The sequence below is a fragment of the Furipterus horrens genome, unplaced genomic scaffold, assembly GCF_987537825.1.
Source record: "Furipterus horrens unplaced genomic scaffold, mFurHor1.1.pri manual_scaffold_3, whole genome shotgun sequence".
NCBI lineage: Eukaryota > Metazoa > Chordata > Mammalia > Chiroptera > Furipteridae > Furipterus > Furipterus horrens.
In genome coordinates this window covers 9,349,464-9,372,262 of record NW_028327173.1, presented here as the reverse complement: position 1 = coordinate 9,372,262, position 22,799 = coordinate 9,349,464, and the positions used below count along the sequence as shown (strand labels likewise).

Here is a 22,799-nt window from a genome sequence, read left to right as displayed (position 1 = left end):
CTCTCGGCGGCGGCAGCCTTCTCTGCAGCAGCCCTCTCTGCAGCAGCCCTCTCTGCAGCAGCCCTCTCTGCAGCAGCCCTCTCTGCAGCGGCGGCGGCCCTCTCTGCAGTAGCCCCTGTTTTCTTGTTTGCATTCCGCTTGCGGCGGGATCGAGTTGTTTTCTGGCGCCCTTTGTCTTTCCGAGCAAGAGGGACTTGGGCTTCTTTTGATCCCTTGGCTTCCAGCACTGAGTGGGAGGTTTCGCTGCTATTCCCTCCAGCTTCCTTGGCATCTGCTAGGCCTGCTGAGGCCTTAGGGGCACTGACTGCTGGCCCACAAGAATCTGTAGTAGCCTCAGTCTCCAAGATGCCAGACAGGGCGTCATCGGTCTCAGGCTCTACTCTCTCCTCTTGAGAATGGGGCTGCAGGTCTGTCTGAGACTCTGCAGGGTAAGGTTGAGGTGCTGGGAAGTTTTCTGGCTCCCCAGAAATGTCATTGATGATAGAGCCAATGGCCGCAGCCAGTTCTGTTTCACTTGCCTGGTGTGCAGGCTTGTCCCTGTCCTCTGGAGACAGGCCCTCTGCTGCATCTGTGGCTGCCGCCTTGAAAGCCGCAGAGGCGGAGGTTTCAGTGAACTTCGCAATGTTCTCTACAGCCTGCTCCAGCTCCATCTGCTTGGCTAATTGATTTGCTTCTGGGGACAGCTTAGAGGCAGATAAATCTCCCTTCTCTGGCTCCTTGTCTGGACCAGCTGGATCACTGTTCACCTGGGATGACAGACCCTCCGTTGGGGGACCCCCACTCTTCTCAGGGGAGACTGCCACAACCCCAGCTTCCTTCTCCATGGCCAGCCCTGCAGGGCCTGCAGCCACAGTGGGACTGACACTGGCATCCGTGGCTTTCAGATTTGCAGATTTGTCCACTGCTGACCTAGAGTTCCGAGATCGTCCTCTCTTTGACTTGGAGCTTTTTTCTGGGGCTGGTTTTTTCTCTACCGCTTCAGCTGGGGTGGTTTCAGGTGGATTTTTGTCGGTGCCAATTTCTTTTTTGTCACGTTTCTGTTCACTTCCTGCTTCTTCTTTATCAGTCTTAGATTTTGTGTTATTTTCTTTCACCTCAGTGGTGGCCTCAGGACGTTCAGCATCAACTTTCGGTTCATTTTTCCCCTTTTTCCCTTGTGGGCCACCAGCAGCTTTTTGGGACCGTGGCGATCTCCATCCCTCAGCTGGTTTAAGTGTTTCAGCTGGTTCTTTCGCCTCGGTTTCATCGTCATCTTCGGCTCGTCGGCGTGTTTTTGGAGGCCTTCCCCTCCTAGGGGCAGGGGGGACTGCCGCAGCCTCCTGAAGCTCCCGCTCCAATCTCTTTCTGGTCACTCTCGGTTGCTCAATGTGCTCCTTGACTGGAGAGCGGTTTTCATGGTCACTCATGGTCGCATAGACACTCCTTACATTCCGGCGCCTTGTTCGGCTGAGAGGCAAACTTGGCTCAGGGTGTTCAGTGTCCGTGACTGAGTTTTTAGAGGCAGTCCTTGTAATCTTCTCGGCCTCCATTTTCAACTCTAAGAGCTTCTGGGCTTCTCCCCGAGGAGAATTGGACCGCTTAAGTTTTTCCCGGTCTATCCTCTCACTCTTCCTTGTGACGGGCTTTTCCACAATACTTGCTGCGGCTGCCTGGACAGGGGTCTTGGAACGTTTACTTTTGTTTGGCTTTTTATCTTTTGTAGCAACTGGAGGATCAACCTCTACATCTTCAGATGCTTGAGGCTGACCCTCAGGAACAACCTCAGCTTTTTGATTTGCAATGGGTTCAACACTAGTAGCTAAGTCTGGCTTGTCCACTTTTGGCTCATCAGCTTCCTTAGGCTTCTGAGTTAGTTTTGAAAGTGGTTGGGTACTGTCAGATTCTGGGTCTCCTCGGACCTCTACATGGGAAAACGAGGCCCCAGGAGTTGGAGGCTTGGCATCCAAATAAGGCAGCTGGTCAACTGATGAACTTTCTCCAGCAACTAACGGAGTGCTGGCAGCACCCTTCTCGGCATCCACTCCTGGGGGCAAGTCTGCTTGTTCAGGCTGTTCCACAGTAACCGGTTCAGATGCAGGCTTCGCTTCTTCTGAAACAGAGGCTGGCTCCATGGTCTTCTCCTCCATCACCAAAGGCACCTCTCCTGCTTTATCACCAACTGTCTTCTCCAGTGATGACGATGCTGACTCTGGAATTACAGCTGTGCCACAAGAAGACCCAATGGAAGTTGGGGTTTTCAGTTCTGACTCTCTATTTTCAGAAGTAGATTCTGGGGTCTTGGGATGGTCCTCTGTATCTTCCTGCTTCTCAGCCTCTTTGGGTTTTTGGTCTTTTTCTTTTTCTTTCTGTTGCATTCGTGTGAGTTCCATAAACCTACTATGGAAGAGAACTACTGGCTCTTGAATCAAATCAGTTGTGTTGTTCACTCCATCAGATGTCTGCCGCCCATATAACCTACCAGAAATGAAGTCGGATTCCTCATCTTTTCTCTCTAGGTGCTGTAAGCGCTTGGAATCTTGTTCAAAGATTGAGCTGTGTAAAAAACGAGAAGCAAATAGCTCTTGCCTTTCCTGTTCTTCTTCTTTATGATCATCTTTTTTATCATCCATTTTTCCTTCTGAATCAGTCCGAATTTTCTTCTTTTTCATGTACCAGGATGGAATAGGTCTTGGAGCAGAGTCAACCTTTTCTTTATCTTTGTTGTTTCGAAAATTAGCAAATCGAGAGTCCCAATCAAGAAAAGACCAGTTTTCTTCTCGAGATGAAGAGAGGGATTTAGCTCTTTCAAGCAAAGCCTTAGTGTCTGGGGTGATTGTCTTATCCAATGCAAAAGAATAAAATTTGTTCCTTTCTAAAGAACTGGAGAGTCTTTCATCTCGCTCACGTAGTTTGTCTTCTCTGTCCCTCAATAAAAAAGATAATCGAGAACTTTCGTATAATGCAGATGCTCTGGGTGAGTGGGATTTGTGTTCACCATCTTCATCAGAATCAGAAGGCACCTCACCAGGTTCCAAGTCACGTACAGATCTCTTTCGAAGGCTGTCTCTCTTAATTATGCTGTTTGGGAAACTCACATCAAATCTGCAGGCATCTTGCTTAATTTGAGAGTCCCACCGATTTAGTTCATCTTCAGAATTCAAGACAGACAGCTTTATTTTGGCCATGTCTGCCATCTGTTCTCTCTTGCTGGAATCATAAGGATTAAATTTTAAAGATTCTTCTCTGACTGTTATATTAGAAAAGGGGAGACCCTTTTCATCTACTTTAGGAGAGCCTTTTAGCCTAGGAGAGCCTATTGGGTCATCTTCCTCATGGAAGGAACCATGTCGGATATTGGGAGAACAACCAGTCCTTTCAGAGTCTTCACTGATTTGGCGTGAACTTCTGTAATTCCTCTCTCTCTTGGTGCAGGTATCAAAATCAACATGATCCATCCTTTTCTTTTTGCTGGGAGGAGAGTCATCGGTGACATCTTGAGGGGGTTTACCTACCTCATGAACAAGACTACGTCTCTCATAGTCATCTACATCTTTTTTAGGACTGCCAAACTTCTCAGACTTGGCTATTTCCATCTCCATCTGCTGTTTTCTACGACTCTGCTCCATTTGTTTTCGGTAACTCTGCGTGTGATCAATATCAATGCCAATTTTTTCTTCAGTATTTACTGAATGTGGTTTCTCTTGGCTTGATTTACAGTCAAGTGCTTCATCACGAAGACTGCAATAGTTTTTCCTAATATCTTCTCTCTCTGGTCCCTGCTCATCTAATAGCTGCAGCTGTTTGAGCTGTTTTGAGGGGGTGGGTTTTTTTGACTGGATTTCTTGATTTTCCACAGATTCACCTACTGCTTCTCCCAGCCTTGCTTGTAGGTCTGAGATGGGCCTTGAGCCAGTCCCAACAGAAACACCGGCAAGCTCCTGACAGTCTTTGGGGCTGGGAACAGCATTAAGTCTGTCTAGTTTGATCTTTTTAGGTTCTCTTTTAAGAATTTCTTTCCTCACAGGCTTTCTTTCAGACTCTCCTTCCCTCAGCAGAATGACATCTCTAGATGACACGTCAGCCTGCTTTTTTAAAAGCACCCGAGCATCCTCCATCTCTGGACTACTTTTCTTGACTTCCGATTTTTGCCTTTCTGCTTTCAAGTTGGAATCTGCAAAACGCCTTTTCCTTGCTTCTAGCTTCTCCAGATCCACAGCACTTACTCCATCGGCAGATTGTTCTGGTCTTAGGTGCTTCCGGGGTTTAAGCCTGCCTTCCTTATCTACCACTTCCACATGGCTTGAAAGTGCCTTTTCCTTCGGCACTTTCATTCTAATAGAGTCCAGTTTAGACAAGTCAGACTTTGCAGGCTCCATGTGAGAGACCTGAAGCTTCTGATCTAGGGCAGAAGACTTAACAGTGTCATTATCAAGCTTGGCTTTCAGCTTTTCCAAAGGAGTGTGGTCAACCACCTTCCCCTCTTTTTCTTTCACTCGAGTCAAAACCACACAAGGCATGAGTTCTAAGCGGTTTTTTGCTATGCTTTCTTTGTCAGCTTTCTCTCTGTTCAATTTATTAGAACTCCTTGATTTTTCAGGGCTCTGTTCTCTTTCATTTTCTTGGTCTGTTTCTGAAGACTGAGAACTAGGGGAATGAACTTTTCCTTTTCGTTTCTGCTTGTCAGTTTTGTCCTTTTCCACTTTCTCCTTCCTTATTAAGCGTCTCTCCCTTTCTATTCTCTCAGGATCAAAAGTTCTTTCTTTCTCTGCCTTTTCGTTTTTTGAATAGCGTTCCAAACGAGACTTATCAAGTTTATCATATCTTGGAGGGGAAAGTGAGCTACAGCTTCCACTCCGGTCTGAGGACCGGCTATAAATCCTCCTTTCAGAATCACTTGGTAATCTCTCTGACTGTGAAGGAGATGTTCCAGGACTCTGCGGGCGTCTCAAGTGCACTGGACTCTGACTGCGTTCAATTGGCCTCCTCTCATGGTCCCTGTCGCGGTCAGAGTCAAATCTTTCACGTTCTCGTTCCCGTTGCCGGTAACTGTATTCCCGAATATCTTGTTCATAAGGATCACTTCTGTAATCCCTGTATTCCCGAGGATCATCATAATATCGAGATTCATAATAGTCTCCTTGGTAAGTTTCCCATTCTGAATAAAATTCTCTCCCTCGAGCTGGATAGTCCCGTCGGGAATCATCAGCATACGTGCCCGGAGTACGAACATTCTCATAATATGTGCGATCTTGGCTATAGTCATAAGACCCTCTTCGTTCCTCTCTGCCAAAACAAAAAACAAAGAAATATATTAGTTCTTTTGTCACTCATATATCACATATATAAGATTACAAAGTCCTGCTTCTAAAAATCTTTACCATTATTTAGTCATTAGTTAGACCTGTGCTATAATTAGTTTCACTTGTGGCTTCTAGAAAATTTAAAACCACAGATGTAGCTTACATTATGTTTCTATTGGGTACCAGCGGGTTCGACCCTTTTTATTGCTTTAGTGTTGGGTATCATGACTTACAATAAGCACTAGTATTAAAGAGTATCACATCCCCACATTTCTAAGTCTTTCATAATTACTTTTTTGCCACAAGATATTCTTACCACAACTTGGGAAACAAATACACTGTGTTCCTGACATAGTATTTGAGGGAATAAATAAAATACTACTTTTAAACTGCAAGCACTTATGCAAATAGGACATTATTTGCATTCCTGAGCTGAACTATCATTAGAGGTAAAGCATTTTTTTTTCCATTCATGCATCAATTATTCAGTGAGATGATGTCTTTCCTCTTTATGTCTTAAAAGCAAAGATCCTTAAGTTATACTCAAGCATCTTCCTTCTCTAGACTACTTTTCTTGACTTCTGATTTTCCATAAGCACTGTCATCTGAAACCAAATGGGACAAAACTGGGTCATAGTGAAGTCCCACACCCTCCCGCTTCCTATTTTGGGAGATAAACTCCATTCGACAGGGATAAATAACCATGGGTAAAAACCAAAGAACAAAGCCAGAGCCAGATCATCAGTAAAATGGGTGAATTTAAGTAGTAATATGTAAAAATTAACATCCACACAACGTTATACAACCCTCACAAGACACGATCCTTTGAAAATTATTTAATGTATGCACACAGGATCTTAATGGATTTTTTTATGTCTTAGGAACCACTAGACCACCAACACTTTCCTTTCAGTTATGGGAAGAATTCCTGTGAGCACTTAAAAAGTATTTACATAAACGTCAAACTGCTACTTGTGGAGCTAGGATCAAGAACTTTTTTCCCTCTCTGTACACACATACATTCTCTTGCATATGTATGATTGCACGTTCTCTCTCTCTCTCAAACACACACACACACACACACACACACACACGAATAACAAAGAAAAGCTTTGGAGGACTATTGAGTTTTGACCTTTTGGAATGTGGATTCCAAACTACTAGTGAAAAACCATCAAGGTTGAGCTTTTGGGAATTTGGCTGTGGGGGACATTTTTCATTTAAAAACCTCTTAAGTTTTTCAATGACCACTACACAATATTCCAAATTGAAATGACTAAAAGAAATATATATATATACTTCCTATGATTTAAATAAAAATGAAGTAGCAAGAAGAGGCAGTAAAAGGCAATGCATTCAACAGGTTTCTGGCAGCCTGATCAGCATTTGGCTCATCCCTGTCACAGAGCCTTTTATACTTGAACTTCGATGTCTAAAGGCACTTTTTACACACAGCCTTTTGTCTGTTATATCCGCATAGGGGTGGAGATCTAGGGTTAACAATTCAGAAGACTTAATCTCACAGACATGTTTGGATAAATAGCTTGATCATATGGATGATAGTTTCCAATTTCAAATGGGATCAACTATTGAAGAATCTGATGACATTATGTTAGAATGTTTTAATATATTCAGTCTAAAAATAACCCCAACCAATTTGGGGGCAGTTTTACACTAACAGGAATAGCCCAAGTTAACAGAAATAGCTTGATTCAGACCGTGAGATCTTAAATGATTTCAAACTATATTGGTTCTTACAAGTAGCAGAAAAAAGATCAAATACTACATTCCATGACTCATTGAAAAAATTAACAAGGGGAAATAAGGTTTACTTTTTATATTGCTAAAATTAGCAATTTATGTTTTGGTTTACTGACTCACAAATTACTTAAGAGATTTGAATTTAAAACAAAGCTCTTGATAGTTTTTTGAAAGTTTCTTTTTTTAATTAATTGTATAAGCATATGCACGTTGACAGCCTAGATGTTGCCATTTAATAGTTTATAATGTACTTTAACATGTTATGATATTTAATTTAAAACTACAGCAGGATGATTTGTATATATAATGTAGCACACAGTAACTCTTTCAAATTGTAGCAGTCAGTGAGAAATGTAGAAAGGTTACCCCAACTCCCGTGAACCACATGAAAACTGGATTCATAAAAATAAAACTGTTTTTGTATGAAGGGGTGGAAGGGAACAGTTTTTCTGGAATAAGAGTAGACATAAGAGATAAAAAATAAAATTTAATCCCATCTGTATTATGTACTAGAAATTTTTAACATCGAGCTATGCTGACAGCTTTAAAATACATACCTTCTTTCCATTAATAGTTCATAAAAGTCTCTGATATCTTGACCAGATTTTTCCATACAGTGATAAAATGCCAGCTGACTTTCCCGATTTGCAAAATCCACCTTAAAAAAAATAGCAGATGTTTGATGCAAGTTTCAGATTTAAATAATGAAAAGTGTTACCAAATTTCAAAATTCTTACCAAAATAGCCCTCTCGATAAACTTCAAGAAAGCAATCTTTCTCAATTAAGTGAAATAGGCCTCATAACTGAAACTATATTTTGTTAAGTCTGAAATCTGTCTCAAATTCTACACAAATCTTGATGAAGAATTTATAAAGTTCTAGAATCTAATCCTAAAGGAGTGGGAAAAGCGAAATGGAAAACTGAAATACCTAGGCAGAATTCTAGGTTGTCAATTAAATAATCAGATCAACCTAAATCCAGCAGCCTCTGTTGTGCATAAATTTGCTGGAACCATAGTCAGAACATAAAATAAAACATGGAAGAACATTTAAACTTTACTCACAGCTGGGCTTCAGAGTCACTAAAAAACATATTATGCCCATTATTTATCAATATTTTTTCTTCTATCAATATTTTATCTTGAAAAGACTTATTTCAATCTAACCACCATAGTTATTAAATTTATAAATTCCTTCAAGCTATCATGAACAAAATATTTTTAAAACAAAAACACCAGACAAAATATGTTTTCATTGTTTACCCACTCTTTAGGAGAGGAGGAAAGAAAAGGAAGAGAGGATCATAAAGGAAGCTGGACCAACTCCACTTCGAGCTCCTGGGTGTACAGATACCCACAGGTTGACTATACGACCCTGCACCAAGAGTATATACACGAGCATCAGGTATTCAGGACACAGAGAAGCACAATTTCTTGAATGAGAGGATTTTTAGGAAATGTTCTGTGCCTAGCAGTTCAAAAGACTGTGCCCTCAGGTAGCCAAGTATAAAAATCATATTATCTTTCTTAAAAATTAAAGCTGTCCCTGACCAGGTGGCTCAGTTGGTTGGAGCACTGGCCTGTACACCAGATGACTGTGGGTTCAATTCCTGGTCAGGGAACATACCTAGGTTGTGGGTTCGAGCCCTGATCAGGGTGTGTATGGCAGGCAACTGATCAAAGTTTCTCTCTCACATCAAAGTTTTTCTCTCTATCTCCCTTCCTCTTTCTCTAAAATCAATAGAAAAATATCCTCGAGTGAAGATTTAAAAAAACAGGCCATACAATACACATCATGTAAACCATTCTGTGTGCTGGCTACCTACAAACTGCCAGTAATTGAGAGGGTGGGATCTGAATAGGATTTTGTTTTATTTCTCTTTAAAGCCATTCTGCACACCTTAATTTTATTCCCACCAATTTTCCTCCCCTTGGTCTCTTTTACAGCTGTTTGTGCATATTCAATTTCATTGTAGATAACTAGGGCCATCCCTTTTAAGCGGTCAAACACCACCTGTAAAAAAAAAGAAAAAGAAAAAGAAAAAAAAGACAAGTAAGAGCCTCGTCCACTAAACTTAGTGTCAGTCCCAACAAAATCCTAAGTCACAAGGACACTGCAAGAAAAAATATACATACATACACTGTATTCTAGAAAAAATTCCTGGCTTTTCCTAATGATGCATGTTGTAGTGAAAACACAAAATGTGTAAGGGACTGTTTAGAATTGTGGCTACTGTGGCTTGAGGTATAGTCTTCCTTTATTTTGTTTTTCTGTATTTTACTTTGTTTTCCATATTGACTGAATACCATACTATATGGTAAATCCTCACTTAACTCTGTGACTTTAAGCAAAATGACTATAATGAAACCAATTTTAGCACAGGCTAATTGCTATAAACAAGTTAATTTCTGTTCCTATGGCATCTCATCAACAGTATAATGAAATGATGGTGAACAAAACAATGTTATTTAAGGATGGGGTATATTTAAATAAGCATTCTTCTAGTTTTGGCTCAAAAAAATTAATACTCTTGGCAGAGAGGAAAAAACGTAAAGAGTACTGAATCAAGAAAAACTTTTAGTAACTATTGGTCATAAGTAGCACCATCATGTTAAAGCTGTTGGATATTTATTTATACTAGCAGTTTTAACATGTATATTTCTCCAGACAACAAAAGCTACATTTTAAGAAATGTCAACCCTGGCTGATGTGGCTTAGTGGATTGAGCGCTGGTCTGCAAACCAAAGTGTTGCGGGTTCAATTCCCAGTCAGGGCACACGCCTGGGTTGCGGGCCAGGTCCCCACCCAGTTGGGGATGCACAAGAGGCAACCACAGATTGATGTTTCTCTCTATATATATAAAAATAAACAAACAAATAAATAAAAAACTTACTAAAAAAAAAAAAAGAAAGAAGGAAATGTCAAAATTACTCAATGGGTCTACCACAGTGTAAATCTGTTTTCAAAAAGTTAAAAGCTTTATCTTTAATTTACATAATGGAGTGGGGCCCAGAAACTCTTTTTCTGTTATGTTTGTGGGTATGTTACATAAACACTTATTTGATGAATATTCTGTTGTGTGAATGTTCCTTTAAAGAAATCATCATTTTTAAAAACTCAAGGCTAATTACATTATCACTGTGAATGTGAACACTTATATAATTAGATTGTCTAATTTTAATGGAGATATTATAAAAATCTCTTAAACATTCTACTTAACAGTATTATGCATATTAGTTTCAAAATTAATCATCTGAGATGGTTCAAAATAGTTTTTCAAAATACTCATATCATAAGCTAATAATGGAGAGGAGATGCAAATACCCTTCTAGGCCAAATTTTTGAAAAGAGAATTTTAATGTATGAGTTATTACAGAAAAAGGAAAAGCTGGCACTAGAAATTAGGACTGAAGGACAGAATACCAAAGAAAGGCAGTCAGAAGTAGCTTTAAACTACACACCAGAAGTTCCCACCTACCTTTATCACAGGCCCATATCGGCAGAAATGTCGTGTTAAATATTGATCCGACACATTTGCAGAAAGCCCGTCTAACCACACACAGTTTGTAGGCATGCTCTTTCCAAAACCCAGCTGAATATAAAAGGTGAAATTTTTATTAGTAAAGCCACCAATTATTCAACTACAGAATTCTGAGAAAACCTATCTTTTATAGGACCCTTGTCAAACCAACATTTCAAGTGGAAACCATTTGGTTAAATCGAGTAAAAATTTGCAAAAAAAGTAATCCTATCTGGATAAGTCCTAATTCATAGTATGAAACAGGCATGAGGATGCAGAAGTGCACCTCCTTTATGGTTATCTAACTGTATTACTGAAATTTTAAATAATCAGACATATGGAAAAAACTCCAAATCTTAAAAATCATAACAGTACAATAACTTATGCAGATTTCTTTACCTTGAGGCGATTGTTTCCGAGGTATTCCCCATCCATCTTCTTAATAGCCTTACAAACACTAGCAATATCACAGTATTGCAAGAATGCATACTGAGGAACTCCATTTGCTTTCTTTATATCAATATCCTGAAAAGGCCAACAGATACCATTTAGTGATACAAGAAGATAATCAGAAATTTATTTTCAACAAGAAAATAAATCCGAATAAACTAAGTCTCAATGAGGTATATATTTCCCAAAATAGTCATATTCTCCAACATCATTTTCTTAGTTAAAACTGTACTTCTTAATGAAACTGTAAATTAAACAGCCTAAAAAACTATATAGCATTTGTGATTACTAACCATGAACTCCTTCTCATATGCAGCTCTCTGCAGAAGAGCAACTGCACTACAACTCAAAATTTGAAATTTAAAATCCACAATACCTGTCTTAAGAGAAATTTGTGATAATAAAGAAAAGTCACCTTACTTAATGAAAACCTAAAGAATAATTCCCTTCTGCAGTATCTAAATGCCTTACCAGGGACAAGCCATTTAAACTATAATATCTGAGAAGAGTCAGAATGATAAAGAAATCAAGTTCTCAAAAAGTTATTTAAAATACGCAACCCTAAATTAGAAGACTCATTCTATCAGTTTATCTCACTGAACCAAGCCTGGTGATTAATAAATATGGTAATAATCTCTAATATCCAGTATGAATGAATATATAAGTACCTAAACTACTTTGTGAAGATGCATCAGAACACCATCCCTGGATTTAAAATTAAAAAAAGAAAAATCTCTATAAAGGAACACCATTATCTCTATGTAATGCTCAAAACCTGTAGTCACACATGACACTCGGTCCTGCCTAGTTAGAAGCTGTGGTAAGAAAAAAACCCAGCTTACACAGGAAACAGTCCTGAGACATCAGCCACTTGTGCTTAAGCAATAACCAACTAGGCCATTTACTGCAGAGTATTATGATTATCTAAGCCTCCTTAAGAGTCATAAGCCAATAATCAATACCTAAAACAGCAAAATGAGCAATGTATTTAAAAGCTATTTGATGGGTCCTTTAAAAAAGCAATTAATTTATACTCAAAATTGTTATAAATAATGATAAACATTCATTTTGATTTTCACTATTATGTAGAGTACAATAACCCAGGATAATTCTACTAAAGAGAAACAGTCTCCAAAGAATACTGGTGAGTAGACTCACTAACTAGGTTCTTTCTGGCTATAGCATAGTCTGTTATATGAAAAAGCATAACATTTTCCTAAAGTCTGTGTTCCATTAAAATAGTGACAATCATGAGCAATTGCAAACATGATGAGATAGATTATGGCTCCCAAACAGAATACTGATGTGTCCACCTTATTCAGAAGTACAGCTCTCAAACACAATAATTATTCTATTTTTAGCAACCCTGGTGATGAAAATGTATCTATGTGCCCAAATACAACTTCTTATACACCTCCAAAATTTAAAGGAGCAGCTGTATCTGAATAAAAGTATATCAAAAGTTTCATCAATTCATAGACTCATGAATGCCAAATAGAACATTAATTAATAAAATGGAGAAGGAAGGAGACTTGACTTGGGGTGGTAAACACACAAGACAGAGTACAGATATGCTGTGGAATTGTGCACCTAAAACCTGTGTAATTTTGTTAACTAGTGTCACCCCAATAAAGTCAATAAAAATTTAAAAAACCATTAATTAATACATCATTTTCCAAAGACAGAAAAAGCTTAAGTCCAAATAGGAATGTGAACTCCTAGTCACTCATCCAGGCAGGCAGTAGAGCTACAATTAGAGTATACACTATGCTCATAAAAAATTAATAAATAAAAGAACTTTAAAAAAAAATCAAAATAATTGGGGGAAAAAGTAAGATAAATGTTTTGCTGGTTTATTTCTCTAAATATATATCTTCTCTTTGCTTTTTCTTTACTTTCTACCAACCACTTCTATCTCTTGTCCCTAATTCCTATAAGGTAAGGTAGGGTCAGTTATGAGCACACATAATATTTTATTCACAAGACTAGATTATGTCATTAAAAAAACAGAAAAAGGATCTTTGCTTAAAGCATTAGTGTATAATAGCGATTTTCAACCAGTGTGCCATGAGAATCTTTTTTTTTTAAACATGAAATACCTGACTATTTAGTCAGGGGCACTGACCTCCTTTCCCTTAAGATTGTCAAATTAAAAAAAAAAAAAAAAAAAAAAGACCAAAGCCAACAACACAATAGCTTTCTGGTTTGAATGAATTAAAACTATACTTTTTTTTTTTTTTTGGTCATACTGGCAAAAATACATTTTTTGGCATGCCACAGAATTTTAGTAATCGGTTTGCCATAGACGAAAAAGGCTGAAAATCACTAGTGTAAAATAGATGGATAAGACAAAAGGACATACGCACATGCACATCTGAAAGACTAACAATAGCTATTCCTACCCAAAACATTTTTAATCTCTCCAAAGTACAAATATTCTAGAGCAACTTATTTACTGTTATTAATATAAAGTCTAGAAAAGTAAGAAGCAATTTCCCTATTTTTTCAAACACAAAGCAAAATAGTATATCCCAAGGGTACAAAGCTATCTCAAGTTTTGCATCAGAGGGAACAGAAAAATCCTTCTACTCCTAAATCCAAGTATGACTTGTATAATATAAAAAGTGATTCTAATTAAAATTTCAAAATAGAACTGAGCTTCCAGCATGACATCCACATTCTAGTAATCCCCAAGGTACTTTGTGATGAGTACTGTGGTAACACAATAATCATACACTAAAATCTGCTGCTTCTTTCTTACAAACATGTTTTCCAGATTTCCCTTTCAATCCACAGGACTAGAGAGGGCACTGAAACAGGAAAAATGGAGAGGAAAATATATATGTAAACAAAATAAAGACAAATATATATTTGTACCACACACATAAATACTCTCCAATGGGTTTTGCTAGATCAGGAGTTAAAAACACATAGGGCAAATTCGAAAAATATTCATTACATCATCTAAATGTCGTATTTCTAAATATAACCTGTACTATTGCTCTGCCTCATGACAAAGATCTAAAACTGTTTTTATTGTAAAAACTAACATACCACAATTTCGCCAAAGCGCTGGAAGATGTTGCGAAGGTCATGATAAGTAGTGGTTTTTTCAAGGTTGCCAATAAAGAGGGTTCTTGTTGCTTTGGGGTGAAATTCATCTATCCTTTCATCCAAAGGGCGAAATTCATTTTCGCTTTCTGTTTCTGTAAGTGGGGTGGGGGCAGCATAAAAAGAGAAGAGAGTGTTTTGATGCGTATTTATATATCATGGGGAAAATCTACATTTAAGAAAGTAAATCTCTGAAACATCTGGCTTGCATACTCATACAATCTGAAAAATTATATACACCTTCAGAAATAGCTGCCTTTTTTTAAAAAAATAAGGTTTTATTTTATTATTTAGTTTTAGAGAGAGGGAAAGGAGGGAGAAAGGAAGGGAGAGAAACATCAATGTGATACATTGATTAGTTGCCTCTCACATGCCCCCAACCCAAGCATATGCCCTGACTGGGAATCGAACCAGTGATCTCAAAGTTCACAGGCCAGCATTCAAGCCACTGAGCCACACAAGCCAGGGCAGAAATAGCTGCTTCTCATTAAGTCCAAAGTAAAAGATGAATACAAAAGCTAACAAATTTATCCCAAAAAGTAGGGGAAAGTAACACTTTGATCTTTAAAACAGAAAAGTGAACTGAATTTCAACCTAATTGATGTTTTAAAAATAATCACTAACTCAGAAATAGATTTTAAACCCCAGCAAAAATGGTAATTATTTTAGCCTAATCTTAGGTTCCAAAATTAGGTAGCAGGCTCTCAATGTGTAGTATAAAACTATATTTGAAACTCAGCTGAAAACAGTCCAGCTTCATTATTTAATTTACTTTCAACATTTTGTAAAATACTCAGATTTTATATTTGTCATACGAATTAATATATAATATAACCCAACTCCTGTCTAAATGCAGCAAGTTTTATTTTTTTAAGATTTTATTTATTTAGTTTTAGAGACAGGGGAAGGGAGGGAGACAGAGAGGGCAAGAAACATCATTGTGTGAGAGAGAAACATGGATTGGTTGCCTCTCACACACCCCCAACCAGGGACCTGGCCCACAATCAGGCATGTGTCCTTCCTGGGAATCCAACCAGCAACCTTTTGGTTCACAGGCCCGGTGCTCAATCCAGTGAGCCACATCAGCCAGGGCTAAAGCAGCAATTTTTAAATACAAGAATAACTGTATGAAAACTGATTGAAGCAACACTTATGAAATATCTTCTTTTGGTGTTGCAGAGACCCCAATGAAAATCAGAAAAAGACTAAACGGCTCTTAAGGTTTATAATACAGCCTTTATGTTCCCCTTCTTAATGTAAAATACAGCCATTCAAAAAGTTAGTATTAATCAGCTTGACTGAGACAGTGTTTTGGCCAGTCGCTGAACCTTACTGATGATGTCAACAATACTGATACTAAAAAGGTACAGTTTCTGAGTTGCTGAGCGAACTCAGCCAGAATACATCTCACTCCTGATTCTAGTTTGATAGCTCTTATGATAGCTCAACTTAATCTTACCACTGTCATCAAAGAGCATGTACTTTCACAGAGTTAGGGGGACCCAGAAATTGCCTGGGGCTCATACACACACCTGTCTCTACATTTTCATCATGATATCACAGGGATATATCTCATTTCAAGCTTGACTAGGTCTTCTGGAAACTAACAGAGGGCACACATTTAGGAATACGCAATTTTTAAAGGGAGAAAAAAAATTTTTTTAAAGAAAAGAAAAAAGGACACACTTTGAGGTTTGTACTCCAAAAGATAAAATCAGGATAAAGCATTATTTGCAATGATTAAAATCTGTAATGGCTTCACTTCCACTAAATAGCTCAGAACTTTAATCTTTATCACCAATTTAAAGTCTTAATTTCTATATGTTATTGGAAAAAACTCTTTTATCCTGCATTTCATGTTTAGGGAATTGTAATGCCATGCATAGGAGTACGAAAGCACAATCTCAGAAGTTGCCAGGGGTCTCTTTGCAGAGTTATGGTTTCTTGGATTTGGATCTTTTTAATTCCAAGGGGTCCTTGGCCTAAGGCAACAATCAGTCCCATACATTTAATAAAAAACATTTATGACAAACCCCCCAACAGCACAATTCCAACCAAGTCTCTCTGGTCAAATCTGATTGCTTTCAAACATCCCATTAAATGTGTGTTTAATGCTGTCCTGTCTTGAAAAGTTACCTTTAGCTTTCCTATGCTTGAACCAACCAAACTTCTCAAAATCTTCCCTATTAGGAAGTTAAAACCCAATTAAATCCTGGGTTTCAGATAAAATGCTTTACAGTAAAAATCTTGAATTAGCCCCACCACTTGAAGATCAGAGGATCAGCTATTGATAATGCCCCTACTTTCTAATATATGGCTCTAAAAACTTATATAGATTATGATATTCTAAATATTCCTCAAGTCATTTCCTCAAGAATATATGACATTCTAAATATAATTCCAAATGTCTCAAGTAAGAACTGCTCTTAGTCCAGTATAACTTAGGGCAGTACATCTCAAACTTGGCAGAGAGGTGGGAACATGAAGATATAACCTGTAATTCCTTTGAAAAGATAACATTCCTTTGAATTCCTGTGTTTTATCACGAAATTATGCACATTTCACAGTATTCACTCTAATCTCCCTATGCCCCCCGCTGTTTTTTAGGATAGAGAGGTGGGGAGGGAGGAAGAAAGAGAGGGAGGGAAACGTCAGTGCATAAAATATGTAATAGATCGGGTGCCTCTTGCAAGTGCCCCAGCCAGGCCAGCCCACCGCGCAGGCATGCGCCCTGACTGGGAATCTCGCTCTGCAGGAGGACGCCCAGCCCACGGAGCCACACCCAGCCAGAGCCCTGTGCCTATTTTAATACACAAATAACATTCACACATTCTTACCAGGAAAATTCTATTTTTTTCCTTTTAACAGTCAAATACAATGAATATTCCAAGAAAATAAGCTATGTTTACCTTATAAATTCCACTCAAAGTCTTAGTCTTCAAGTTTAACTGTCTCAGTTACATAATGGGACTATATAATTTTCTTTTCTCTCATCCACAAATTTCTCACAAGTTGCCTTAAATTCAGGGTTCCCAAACTTGAGTATGCAAATTCTGAGCCAGTAAGCTGGGGTAGGGTAAGAGTCTGCACTTTAAATAAGCACTGCTGGTGATTCTAAACAGGAGAAACACTGACCCAAGCCATGCCTGAGAAGACTTATTGCAGGTTCAAGCTAATAAACTGTCCCCTGGAAATTCCCAATGGGTCACACTCAGAAGACTTAGTCACTATCTTTAAGGCTATGGAAGGAAGCTAGAATAACAGATCCAATTTGTGCTGGGCATAATAGAAATAAAACTGGTCTAACTAGTCCCCCAAATCCATATACCAAGTAGATTATTTTCACATTTAATTCAGGGCAATTCTGTTGTCATTCTCCTAGAAACTATCTCCTTATCTCAATTTAATCCTTTTGGGAAGGCAGGATTCAACAAAGGGCTAAACTCTACCTTTTGGACTCCTGTTAAAAAGCAGCATTTCTCCCTTATACAAACAATTTTTTTTTACCCTCCCTAACCAAAACAACATAATTTATTAAGTTGAACAGTAAACTGAACCACTGTTTAAAACAGAAGACACTGGAAGTATGTCAATAAATAAAGCTGGAATAGTGTCCACATGCAGGATACAATGCTGTCCTTTCACAGGCTGGAATACAAATTACACTAAAACTCAGCCGCTCTGTCTCTTACCTGGCCCTATCCATGCTGTTACTTCAATCTGCATGCCAAAGAAAAGTTTTCCTTTTGATGCAGTCAATGCTTTTTCTTGGTCCTCTTGCTGCCGAAAGAATACCAGACCATACCTCTCTTCTGAAGCTCCATGTATTTGCACTGAAGTCACCTTTCCAAACTTCTTAAATTCATGGAAAAGGCCATCTTTAAGGCTTGTATCTAAATCCCCAAATAAAAACAAGTGCTTATTTTTCTAATTTAGTTACAACTCAATAAGCTACTAAATCACTAACCTAAGTTTTGTTAGCATTAAAACATTGTTTTCAAATAAAATATCTCTAAAAAAGCATTTTGGATATTACTGTACAATTCTGAAATAAACTGAGTGTTAGAAGATATACTGATTTTTTAAAAACCTGGAGTATAGTATAAGGGGAGTTCATTTTGCTACTCTTACTTTTGGTTATGTTTAAAACTTTCATAATAAAAACTTTATATACATGAAAACATATGTAAGACTTTTAAGGACTTTAGTAAGAAAGCTGTACTTCTAGCTTTCCAAGCATCAGGTCAAGAATAAAAATGTATGCAACGTCCTAAACAACTTTGAGGCCTTTTACAGATGAATTATACCATCTGGGGGTCCTGTGTTAATTTGCTTCATTATAAAAATCAATTACATAGAAAAACAGGCCAATTTTATCCCTGTCCATTCCTAAATTACCAGGTAATCTAAATCAAAGTGATCAACATTTGTGTCTTGATAGCTTTATTCACAAACCTGGTACGTAGATTTTATAGGCTGTTTTAATAAATAATTTAAGAAATAACTGGAATGCATGTAGCTAAGAAATTCTTAGTCTGGTCTTTTTTGATTTGATCATACATATGTTGTTTACATATGCAATATGCCTAATGTGGGAATACAGTATTTATACTCAACTGCCAATTAAAAATATCAGGAGTAAAGAAAAGACAGCTTTTCACTAGAATTTCTTCTTAATTCATGATTTTCCTCATTTAAATTCTTAATATATATACGTATATATGTGTGCACTGTGTGTGTGTGTGTGTGTGCAACAACTATGTAAAGTTATAAAACCACTTGCTTTTTCTTACATGGCATTAAATATCAATGGACCAGAAAAATAAAGCTTGTTGTCACTACAAAGTATAGAATTCAAGTTTCTCATCTTTCATTCCCCAGAAGCAGCAGAAAAGAAGGTACAGTTTTTACCTGTAGAGCGTACTGGAAGATTCTGAACCTTGATCCCAAAACTTTTACGGGGCTCGTCTTTTTCCAGGGATGAAAGCAACTGGGCAGTGGGTGCGGGGACTGCTGCAGACTGGACTGACCGGGCTGGGGAGTCATCACTTGAACTACTGCTGGACTCAGTGCTGCCAAAGGGCAAATGACAAAAAAAAGTTACTTGTAGCATATGTAACTTCTTAGAATCAACAAATGGCAATAATTAAAAGGTCTAAATTTTAGGTCTCAGATTTCAGGACGCCCTACATTCTCCACATCTATTTCATACTGTACCTTCAGAGAGTGCATAAGACAGAGAACAGTGGCCTGAGAATGTGGAGGCAAAAGTAACAATCTTTTACTACCACATGCCACCTAAAAACAAAATTTCATTTTGTGCAAAATTTGAATAATTTTTTCCAAGTAAAATAAGTCTAATAAACACAATTCACTTAAAGGTAATAATAATAAAAGAGCAGATATATGGGGTTTTTATTCAGAGATAGCAATTCAAATCTTAACTCAGACATATAGCATATATTCTTGGACAAGTCACTTAACCTCTTACTGAAGCCTCAGTTCACGCATCTATAAAATTGAAATAATAATAGCATTTATCTCATCGGGTGAAGAATAAAATAACCTACAGGTTTAGAGTTTAGAATATGACAGCATTCAATAAATGAGGCACCAGGGCTGTGTTACTATTATTATTACTACCACCTCGTGGGTAAATTAATTTTTAGGAAAACAAATATCCAAAATAATTTCCCAGGTAATTTTTAAGATTTTTGAAGTATAATAAAGAAATAGTATGTAAATTATGGCACTTGAGTCTTACTAATTTAGGCTCTTTGTGAATAATGTGGGAAATGAGAGTGAATGAAATTGAATTGATTACTCTCTCAGTTTAATACAATCCTCAAATGGGGTGGCAGTTGAAAAAACAAGGAGAAAATATGAACAACATGGTCCGATGAAAAGAGAGCTATTTAAACAAGCTTTTTAAGCCTAAGAACTAAATGAGAAATATAAAATTCTCTTCAGTACTGGATATGCAAGACTGCTATGTTTTAAGTTCTTTTACAGCCTTCTCAAACTGATTAATAAAAAGCTATTTACAGGTTTCGGGGGAGGGGGGATTTTCCCCCTGAAATTGTACTTCATACCCACACCTTCCCTGCTGTGGAAGCCTCCTCTCTATAACTCTGGGAGGTTTATGCACACTAGCTAAAGGAAAGAAAGACCTGAGAGTTTTTGTCATTTGCCAGAGTTTTTGTCAGTCTCTAAGCCAGCCCAATTAATAAATCCAACCCTAGTATCTGAGACAATTTCTTACTGCTTTCCTTAAAAACTAAAGAAATAAATGCTAGAAGAAAATAGGGTGCTATAACTTAGAATTCACACAACATTTTTATTTTGCTTTCACCTGCAAACACAAAAAATGAAAACTTCATGAGGTTATCAGATCTTTCTACAGTTTGAACATAGGGAAATAAATCTATGCCAGTGAGAGCCAAAAGGAGATAAGTGAGTTACAAAATACAAACTACTAGGGATAAAAGCCTCCAGATAGAACAAGTCATTGTTGCCAGGCCTCCTATAAATGATGGGGCTTCAATTCTCCTACCTATGAAATGAAGTTTTTTCTTAGATCATTCAGCAATAGTGTTACTAGTACTAAGTGAATAGGATATTGTATTTTCATTCAAATTAAGGGTTAACAAAATTAATCTTCTGTTTTAGCACAGAAGGAGAAAAATGTTTGTTAAATATATTAAGTACTCAAAGCAATACAAGATTATTTACAAGGCCACCAAGTGACTACAGTATAGAGTGCTATGTAATTTATTAACTTAATTCCAATGAATAACCACTAGGGAAAAGAGTTTAGTTACCATACTACCAATATTATATACATCCAAATTCCTTAGCAATAGTGGGTAAAGAAGTAAACAAATATGGGTAAGAAAATTTCTGGCTTTTGATATGATTAATGAGATAACAAAAACAAAGTTCTGTGTAAGTCTGTATTACAAAAATGGAGGAATTTATCAATTGAAGTACAAAATAGTCGCAGAAATTAGCTTTGTTATAAATGTCATCACAATCTTGGTGAATTCCCTGCTACCACACTAATTTTGAAACAGTATATAAGATTTAACTAGTAGAATTATCTGTTGAACAATCTGAAGTGATAACTAGAAAGGGGGAATGGTTTTAAAATAAATTATCAAATGACAGATGATACCACTTTTGAGTTCACATTTTGATATACTAACCTAAACTGCAATGCACATTTCCAGGATAGTCTATTAAATGTACTAGGGGTTTTAAAATCCTAAATCAACATGGGGGAACAAATTTAGACCTCCAAAATACTTTCAGTCCTATTAAACTGACAAAGCCCAAATGCCCAGAATGAGTCAACTTTACTTTTCAAAATTCTTATTTTCATAGTCACTAAAGAATCACAGTTCATCAAACAAACCATGTGATCTATAATATTGAGTTGTTTCTTGAAAACCGTAATACTTAATCAGAAGCTATTCCAATGTAAATAGTCAGCGCAGTGATGATGGTATATCAACTAACAGTTTTAAGAAAGCAGACTTTAAATTTACTTGGCCAGACCAGTATTACATTTTCAGTACCAACTAAAAGTTCTAAAATCATAAAGAACTTGAAAGAAATACAATTTAAAAGAATCTAGTTATACTTTCCCCTAAGCACATAAGATAATTAAGGCTGAATTATTTCTCAGATGTGCTTATTTTTAATTAGGATTACTAAGAAGCAGATCTGATCAAAATTGCCATAAAAAAAAAAAAGAGAATAAAAAACTAGCTGCATAAAAATTCTTGATAATCAGACTATGGGACGCTAGGATTCTCTTAAACACAATTACGGTGTCAAATAATCAACCATTCCTGTTCCTAGAGCCATTTTATACACAGAACTACAATGAGTATTTGACTCTTAACGCTGAAAATTTCAAGGCATTGCATATACTATTTAAGATGACTCAGGACTAAGTTCGTTCACAAACAAGAGTTAACATCCAATGAATGACTCCTACATCTGTATTCCTGTATTATTTGTAAACATTTGATTACCATAAATATGCATCTATGTTGGTTTTTTTAAAGCTGGAAGATTAACAAGCAATTAACCAAATTAAGTAGGGAAAAAAATCTGGCATAAATGGATTTTTTTAAAGGTGCAATTAAAGCAACTAGAAAACTTTGCCATTAAAAGTTAAGAGGACCCATTTGTTTAAAAAAGATATATAATTTCAAGTGAGAATTTGGCAATAACCTCTCTTCTCTTCCCATCAGATAGCTAATAATTTTTTCTCTCTACATAATCAATTATATAAGCTTGAGTCAAGAGGGAAAAGATGCAAAATGCAGATTTTCCATCAGGCTCAGACAAATCAAAATGTGCCAACTGCCCTTGGTGCTTCTAACAAGTGGGGGGGGGGGGATCATGTAATTCCCAATGAGTTACCACACCAGGTAAAAATCTCTCTATAATCAGTTTTATACATGGCCAAATTTTCAATACAATCCTATCTTTTTAGTGCAGCAGTTCTTTAAATGTGGTCTAAGGACCTATGTGGAGCCCCCAAAGTTCTTTTAGGGGTCTGTGAGGTCCTTCCTATTTCAATTACATATCTGAGCGAGGCCAGATTTTCTATATAGGCTTCACACATACACAAACAAAAGCATAATCACAGTTTAAATACAGCAGTA

At 37.2% G+C, this 22,799-nt stretch overlaps 1 protein-coding gene across 1 annotated transcript in view; it reads right to left on the bottom strand.

Annotated features, from left to right (window-relative positions):
• Positions 1-22,799, bottom strand: part of SPEN (spen family transcriptional repressor) — a 72,541-nt gene that overhangs the window by 6,514 nt on the left and 43,228 nt on the right. The window contains exons 4-11 of the mRNA XM_090268653.1: positions 19,033-19,193; positions 17,814-18,014; positions 14,065-14,216; positions 10,960-11,085; positions 10,519-10,632; positions 8,940-9,053; positions 7,598-7,698; positions 108-5,262 (exon numbers count right to left, since the gene is read on the bottom strand). Coding sequence (XP_090124779.1) covers positions 108-5,262; positions 7,598-7,698; positions 8,940-9,053; positions 10,519-10,632; positions 10,960-11,085; positions 14,065-14,216; positions 17,814-18,014; positions 19,033-19,193 — 6,124 coding nt within the window. The remainder of the gene's footprint in view (positions 1-107; positions 5,263-7,597; positions 7,699-8,939; positions 9,054-10,518; positions 10,633-10,959; positions 11,086-14,064; positions 14,217-17,813; positions 18,015-19,032; positions 19,194-22,799) is intronic.